This window comes from Neophocaena asiaeorientalis, unplaced genomic scaffold (assembly GCF_003031525.2).
Source record: "Neophocaena asiaeorientalis asiaeorientalis breed wild unplaced genomic scaffold, Neophocaena_asiaeorientalis_V1.1 scaffold476, whole genome shotgun sequence".
Taxonomy (NCBI): domain Eukaryota; kingdom Metazoa; phylum Chordata; class Mammalia; order Artiodactyla; family Phocoenidae; genus Neophocaena; species Neophocaena asiaeorientalis.
The window spans coordinates 7,865,468-7,874,066 of record NW_020172178.1 but is presented as its reverse complement, the minus strand read 5'-3'; the positions used below and the strand labels follow the sequence as shown (position 1 = coordinate 7,874,066).

The following is an 8,599-nucleotide window of genomic DNA, read 5'->3' as shown; positions in this document are numbered from 1 at the left end:
CCTTAAAAAAAAAAAAAAAAAAGAGGCAGGTAGGAGAGTTCAGAGAGAACGAGACCAGTGGAGAAACACAGGGCATGTGAGTTCATATATATATAGCTTAGTGTGGAGACATATACACAGAGGCACAATCGGTTTCTCTCTCGCATTAACTGACTGTTCATATATATTTGTACACAAACATACATACATAGCGTGTGTACACGGTGTTTTCAGTCATGCTAAAACACATCGGAAAGAGAGATGTCAAGCACTGATGTTAGCAAGCCCTCTGTGTGTGGCCACGGGCTGGTGCCCACCCCTCGGTGCCCCACAGCCCTCATCAGAGTCTGGGGGCACGAAGACCCTCGCCCTGGGGCTGCTGAGAAGACTTTATTACTAGACCCACGCAAGTGCCTGAGAAGTTGCTGGCCGCAGCGAATGGGCGGCAGCCTGGCCTTGGCTGGGGCCCCACCCACAGCAGGCCTGTGAAGCCGCTCCCTGCGAGGCACGTCCAGTCGGGCGGCGGCGGCCTCCCGGTGGGTGAGTGTTGGGCACTGTGTTCCCTGCCCACCAGACGGGCAGCTTCTGCCGGGCAACCGTTCTGTTACCGTGTTCCTGCAGTTCCCAAATTCCCTACCAGTAAAGCTTCTTCACCCCAAGTATCAGATTAACAATCCCCCTGAGAGTTTAGCTGCCTAAAACAGCACAGTGACCCAAAACACTTACGTTCGTATATGTAAAGCACGTACACATACTTGCACACCTAACTGTACAACTGCAGCCTGTTACTTAAAGCAGCTCTTTAGCCTTATCACAGCGATTTCTGGACCCGTCATCCCGGCCCCCGGCCTCAGGACTGCTGTGAGCATCACTGCAAATGCTCATGCTTTCAGATTGGTGGTGGTTTCCATTCACTAGTCATTTCTGGCTCTGCAGATCATGCCAGCTGCGCTCACAGGCCAGCCTGTGAGTCCTCACCGCGGTTAAAAACAAGGGGCTTTTCAGCAACATTCATTTAGGACGATTCTATTTGATGCTTTTGACCTTCAGGCTCCTGGATAATCTTTCATATTTTTACACTTTATAAAACTCCAAAATTTACTTTAAAAGTGCTCCCAGTTTTGAAGTCTGACGTAAAAATTTATGACACAGCTGTCTTTAAAGAGAGATTATTGGACTTCCCTGGTGGCGCGGTGGTTAAGAATCCGCCTGCCAAAGCAGGGGACACGGGTTCGAGCCCTGGTCCGGGAAGATCCCACATGCCGCGGAGCAACTAAGCCCATGTGCCACAACTACTGAGCCCGCGCGCTGCAACTACTGAAGTCCACGCGCCTAGAGCCTGTGCTCTGCAACAAGAGAAGCCACCGCCGTGAGAAGCCAGCGCACCGCAACGCAGAGTAGCCTCCGCTCAGCGTGACTAGAGAAAGCCCACGAGCAGCAACAAAGACCCAACGCAGCCAAAAAATAAATTAATTAATTAAAAAAATAGAGATTATTTTTTAAAATGCATCATTTAATGATTTTCCTATTTTTTGCTCAAAACCATTTACCAGATGTTTGGGTACCTACTATACTCTGTGTATTGGCATCACTTTTAAGAACACAGCAGATGCAAATCACGTCACAAATCCACCGTTCCTTGGCATTTGGCAAATGGAATTTTATTAGGAGAAATACATTAAGCTGTGAACTACAGGACACAATTGATTTAGCTGCTCGATGTCTCTGGAAAAGGTATTATTTCTGGAATCAGAGGTATATGCTGGACTTACTTTTCACACTATTTGGAATGACGTATGACCGACACCCAACGTTTCAGCTGCTTCCGAGGGTGCCTGCGTTTTGCAGAGTGGGAGTCCGCTCGGGGGATGCTAGTCTGAGCCAACAGTGGCTGCTTGCTGCTGGGCGCACTTCAGGATTGAGCTTTCCTGGGGAAACCCAATGGGCGGCCTGCTCCCGGGGCGGGGGGGGAGGGGGTGGCTAGGGAAGGCAGGCGAGCCTGGCGTCCCAAGGAGCCCCTCTCCTGTCCTGCAACACCAGGGAAAAAGGCCACAGAGTAAAACTCAATCAGCCTCAAGAGACAGGTGGGTGGAAAAGTGTTCGGCCTGCCCAGAAAGCTCTTGGGTACTGTGCAAAGTTTACAAATAAAAATATTAGTTACAGGTTACAGACAGGAGCAACAAACGTCTTTTAAACGGATCAGACTTTAAAAATTCCTGAGCCTGGACACACACAGACTTCGGGGTGCCACAGGTGCAGGACCATGAGACGCACACGTATGCCGACTGCCCTTCCCAGCACCTTCACGAGAGTTTACACCTTCATCCAATTACCTACATGCTTTCGATGCTCAAGTAAGACAAAATGGGCTTTGTGTTGTCATAATACATGAAGTTTCAAAGGAAGGAATTTACTGAGGCGAGGCTCTGAGCATTTTTAATGTGCAGAAAATTCATCTGCCTTCTGTAATCCAGAGTGCAATTACGTTAGCTCTGCTGCAGGAGATCAAGAGATGAAGTGGTTCTGGGTGGAAATACTGGGGACTGGGCGTAGGGGGCTTGAGGTAGCTTTGTGCTCGTGCCGAGTCAGAGTTTTCTATCTACCCTTTAAGATGGAAGGACCCCACCGAAGCCAGCACATCGTCTCCTGCCTTCTTGCAGCCAAGCGCAGATAAAAGCCCTCACTCCCGCGAAGCTGTATTAGCGTTATTAGTGGGAATTTATAAACTTTATCAGCTTTCACATTACTTTCAGGTGGAAGACAGTAGAGGGTGGGATGCGCACGCTGAGTCTTGCTGGAGCAGGATTAGGACCAGGCTCTGACAGACGGGGCCGGGGGACCGGGACCTGCAGGGAGTGGGCTCGGAGCTGGGGGGACCCTTAGGCCGTGAGAAATGTGGGGTAACATTCGGCGAATTCTTTAGCCACTGGAGAGTATGAGAAACACGCACCAAGCAAAATCATCGCAGAAAACTGCACACTCTTTCTCTCCTTATTTTTGAAGAAAGAAAAGGGCAGGGTATGTGTTAGGATTTCTTCACATGGTACTTTAGTTTGGAGAAGACCATCAAACACAGATAGGAATAAGGATGTGTCACCAATGAAGAAAAATATTAAAGAGGGCTTTTTAAATTATCAGTGCCATCTCATTTTTCTTTCCCTATCTGAACATGGCTTCAGTTTAGCAGGAGGATAAAATAACACATCCTCACCCTAAGTTGGAGTAAATACTTTGTGTGATACTGAAGTCTGATAAGATTTGGTAGATTTTCTTGGGGGCTTCCAGAATGTTGGACAGAGTTGAGGCAGAGGTGCGAGGAGACCCCAGGGATGGGGTACAGGGATGGGTCACTCTGAAAGGGGCTGCAGAGCAGGGCAGCCTCCGTCACCTCCACAGGCAGCATCTGAGGGATATGACCAGGGGCTTTTCCTGAATTTTGGGGTGCGATGGGGGAGGCTACACATAGAATTTAAAATCTTAAAAAGAAAGGAGAGATCAGAAGCAGTTTAATTCAAGAATACAGTATTAAGAATTTCTATTTTTTTAACTATAAAAATTAAAATTTCACAAGACACCTGTGAAAGACCACTAAAGGGACAGGAAAGACTCAGGAATTACAATATTTACCTTTTCTGCTCCAATGGTGACTTTTAAAAGAGTGTTCAAATGTTTAAACTAGCATCTAATACTTCTTGCTTTGTTACTCAATAGTAAAAACAACCCAATTAAAAAATGGGCAATGAATTTAAAGATATTTCTCCAAAGAAGAAACACAAATGGCCAACACACATGTGTAAAGATGCCCAAGGTCACTAGTCATTGGGGAAATGCAAATCAAAAAACGCTCACTAGGATGGTTATAATAAAAAAGAATGGAAAATAACAAGTGTTGGCGAGGATGTGGATTAACTGGAAGCCTTGTGTACCGCTGATGGGAATGCAAAATGGTGCGGCTGCTGTGGAAAATGGTATGGCATTTCCTCAAAAAGCTAACCACACAGAATTACCATATGATTCAGCAATCCCACTACTGGGTATATACCCAAAGTGACCGAAAGCAGGGATCTATCTGCACACACATGTTCACAGCCTTATTATTCACAACAGCCAAAATGTGGAAACAACCCGAACTTCCATTGATAGACAAATGAATAAACAAAATGTGGTCTAGCCGTACAATGGAATACTATTCAGCCACAAGAAGGAATGAATTTCTGGCACACGCCAACAATATAGGTGAACCTTGAGCAAATTACGCTGAGTGAAATAAGCCAGTTACAGAAGGACAAATCCTGTATGATTCCACTTATGTAAGGTATCTAGAGCAGTCAAATTCACAGAAAGTAGACTCGAGGTTATCAGGGGGAGGGGGGAGGGTAAGTGGGGAGTTACTATTTAATGAAGACGGAGTTTCTGTTTGGGGCAATGATAAAGTTTTAGAAACAGTGGCGAGAGATGCACAACAGTACGGATGTAATGAACGCCACTGAACCGTACACTTACAATAGCAAGTTTTGTTATATAGTATACTTTACCACAGTTGAAAAAAGTAATAACCTAATATATCAAAAACCGTTGAATCATACATTTTTTTTTTTTTTTAAGTACAGCAAGCTATTAAACAAATACCTTTGATTTTTCTGATTTTTGTTCTGGAACAGGAAGAAACACCAAAAACATTTTAATGCGGAGGACTAAAACTCCAAATTGCAAAGGTGCAAGATGGCTGGTGAGAAGTAAACAAAAGTAATTGTATACCATCATATGAAAAGCGGGTCACATACAGAACAAAATTTGTTCCTGTACTATATCTACTAATTTAAATCATGATGCTAATAATTATCGAATTACTACTAAGTATTTTCTAAGGATATATTATGTGTATAGGACTATATTCTAGGCTATATTCTAATTCCTGATTGGGTCCACAAGAAACATAAAACCTAGGTCTACCATATGAATCATATATTTTAAGTGTGTGAGCTGTATGGCATGTGAATTACATCTCAATAAAGCTGATAAAAAAGAGTATTCAAATGCTTCAACTGGCACCTGACACACCGGACTTTGTGAATCTTGGCTACAATAGCCTTTTTATTTTTAATAAAGATAAAATGCCAAGAAACTTAGAAATCTAAACACTGACCGGTAGCAATCTAACGTTCATTTACGATCCAGTGACCATAAACTAGTGACACTATAACTTGAAAAGAATTTTCAAGACAGTAAAATCTCTTTAGTACAAGCATGTTGAATCCTTGCTACAATTCCTCTGACGGAAGTCAGTGACCTATGCTGTTAAACCAAGCGACGTGGGAGTATTACACCGCCTATGACTTAGAAGGATGCCGTTCAGAGTAAAATGCAATGAGGGAGAAGACGGCCATCTTCTTACATGAACAATCACTTCGACAAGGGAACTTGTAATTAAAATCACTACAGTTTGGAAACTTGTAACACAGGAATGAAACCAGTTTGTGTTCACTAGTGTTATAACTTAAGATGAAGAAGCTGTCTTGGTGAAGCAGCCAGACTGCGATACTGACACTTAAGACACACACACTGTATCACAAGGCCCTGACCAGAGAGGGTGTACTTACCGGTTCAGTGAGGGTGCTGTCCTTTTCTAAAAACTGCACTACACAGTATGCCAGCTACAGTGAGAGGAGAAAAAGTATTAATATTCCATTTTAACATGGAAATGCTGTATCACCGTTAGACATCTTCCTGTGGGGAGACAGGGCCGGATGTGATCAGCGCTGTCCCCTGCCCGCAATGTCCCCCACAGCCCTTCTCCTGAGTGGACACAGGCTCTGTCCAGTGGCCCCACCGGAGGCTCTGGGACGGGCTCTGAGGGAGGGACCCCAGGATCAGTGTGCAACACAGATCAACTGCAAAAGGAACATCAGAAAGCTAAAATAAACCAGGAGACAGTCTTTTAGACCAACACCGACAAGCCAGGCCAGGTTTGGTGGGAGTTTTCTGGTGCCCTTTTTGGAGACTGTAATGGACAAGTAATCTTAACTGCTGGGAAAAAGCAAATTAAAATCTGTTTCCATCTTAAATTCCTAAACTATTAATTTCTAATACAGAACAACTAACATGATAACAAACTGGCTGGATGTAAAGATATTACCAGTCAATAGGAATCAGAGGAAAAAACTCTAAGTAAAAGATTTCCCAGGAAGCCAGTGTCATTAGAATCATCTAAGGATATACCTTCTGATGCCATGAGGCAAACTCCCCGAGGGAGGTGCCGCAGGATGGGGGTTCCTGGTCCTTGGACCCAGACGTGGGGCCCACCCACCCTGCACCCACACTGACGGCGGGCGTCTCCCCACTGTCTGCACGGAACTTGGAATAGTAAGAGTGAAGGAAAACGTAGACTTCCTGGGGAAATGCAGCTGACCAACCAGTTAGAAACCACTTATGGATCAGGTTTTCAGTTTTCAAAGTTATAAAAACCCCACTTTTTTTTTTTTTTTTTTAAAACCCTTTTCTTTCTTTCTTTTTTGAAATATATACTTTTTTTTTTTTTTTTGGCCACACCACAGGGCATGCAGGATCTCAGCTCCCTGACCAGGGATTGAACCCATGCCCCCTGCAGTGGAAGCACGGAGCCCTAACCACTGGACCGCCAGGAAGTCCCCAAACCACTTTTTCTTAAGCCATTTTACTGGCCGTGGACACAGAGGCGTTGTCTTTGAGGTGCTAGGTTTCAATCCCACCGCAGGAAGCCTTCCGGAGAGGTCTTCCTTGACCCCTTCATCACGTGAGCCACTCCCTTCTCAGTGTTTACAACCAGTTTTGAAATTCTCCTTTCCTGAGGTTTTTCTGATTTTCTCAAAAGCAATCTCTCTTTACTCCCTTATCCTTTCGCTCATCACCAGCACCCTGACACCCAAGTCAACACTGTGATATAAGAGACAAAACACTCCCAGTTAGAGGCTGGGGCTCAATATCCCAAGTTCACTGATGTCCAAGCAGAGACGGATGAGCTCCGGGCCCACCAACATCACGGAGGAGCCCTTACCTGAGGATGGTAGACGCTCAGAGACTTCACTTTGTGCAAAGGTAATAACACCTTCAATAAGAAAATCTTGTGCTCTTCTTTCAGTGGTAAGGCAAATCCATTAATTATACTGTGAAAACAGAATTTATCCAAAGTTTGAATATTTACAAGTTCCAGATTGAAAAACATAATCTTTCTGTTTTTCTTTCAGTTTTTGTTTTCAGCATGAAAACCAGCAAGCCAACCATGTGTGCCGGAAAAAAGGAGGGAGGAGAGTAGCAGAAATTAAAAGACCATTAAACACCTTCAGGGAAGCACAGTCACTTTTATCTTGTAACTACAGGACAATTTAAAAATTCTGAGTGTACAGGGAGCTACCCAGAAGAGCAGGGGTCTCCGGGGGCAAAACCTCCTTCCTCAGGCAGGGCATGAAGACCGGGCAGTAGCTCGGGTGGAACTCCGGCACCTTCCTCCGGCCTTCACCATCTTCAGGAATTCACACTTTCCCAGAGAGACCCTGCCTCACGCGAGTACTGGCAGAACAGGGTCTGAGTGTGCAAACTGGCGTTGTTTCAAAATCAACGAGAAAGCTGTTCCCTTCCGCAAGGAAAGGGGGTCCCCTGCTCTCAACCGCCAAGCTGAAGCTTTTGTTTGTGACATCAAGTATTTTATCTGTTTGGCTTTATAACGAGGTAGAAGTTCCTGCGAGCTGTAGAAGCAGTTCAAGCGATTTCTCAATTGGTCCCTCTTTCATGAGCCTGGGGCACATGGGAGCTGCAGGCAGGGTTAACCTGAAGTGGCCTCCAGGATGGTGTGTGCGTTCAAATGAGGGGACAGGAGAGGACCTCTGAGGCCCTTGCATGCGGTGTGGCAGGCTCTCTGGACACCTTACTCAGTTCGCCCCAGCCTTGCAACAACCTCAGACGTGAATATGAGTATATTGCCATTTTATAGATAAGGAAACGGGAGGCGAGAGTGGTTAAGTAAAGCCGGACAGCTAGTAAGGGCACCCACTCAAGCACTCACTACACTCTGCTGGGAGAGAGAAACCCGGGAATGTGTCAGTGTAGAGTTCTCCACGAGGACCGTCATTTGTTTTACATTATATCTGAAACAGCGAGGACAGTTGTTTTCAGAAGGGCCGCACCATAGATCTACCAGATGACAACAGTATTCCTTTGAAAAGCTTACTGTGTTCAGATAGTCTGGGAATCACTAGATGAGGCACGAGTACAGTTTCTTCCCTGCAGGACTCCTCAAAACCTTTAGCTGCTAACATACACTGAATCCCCAAGGAAGGTGCTGGGGAAGAAGCACTTCCAAGCTTATTCAGCCGTGGAACCCTGAGGAACTCCGTTTGGGAATCAGTGAGTTAGGAGGTCTGACAGAAAACCTATAGGTCATTGATTAAAAAAAAAAAAAAAAAAAAAAAAGGATAGCAAGCAAGAACTCTACCTGGATTAAGACGATGAAATTTTGAAATGTTAATTATTTTATAAGTATACATATGAAAAATTTATAAAATCAAAGCAACACATTAGCATTTACTCGATACCCCAAATGTATAATAACCGACCTATTTTTCTTCTAAGTGTCAAATATAAACCT

General features: G+C 44.8%; 1 protein-coding gene across 14 annotated transcripts in view; it reads right to left on the bottom strand.

The window, feature by feature from the left end:
• PPP2R5C (protein phosphatase 2 regulatory subunit B'gamma) overlaps nt 1-8,599 on the bottom strand; it is a 128,135-nt gene that overhangs the window by 18,391 nt on the left and 101,145 nt on the right. For all 14 annotated transcript variants that reach the window (XM_024759954.1, XM_024759961.1, XM_024759880.1 and 11 more), the window contains 2 exons: nt 7,013-7,121; nt 5,580-5,633 (listed from right to left, as the gene is read on the bottom strand). In XM_024759954.1, the coding sequence (XP_024615722.1) occupies nt 5,580-5,633; nt 7,013-7,121 (163 nt within the window). The remainder of the gene's footprint in view (nt 1-5,579; nt 5,634-7,012; nt 7,122-8,599) is intronic.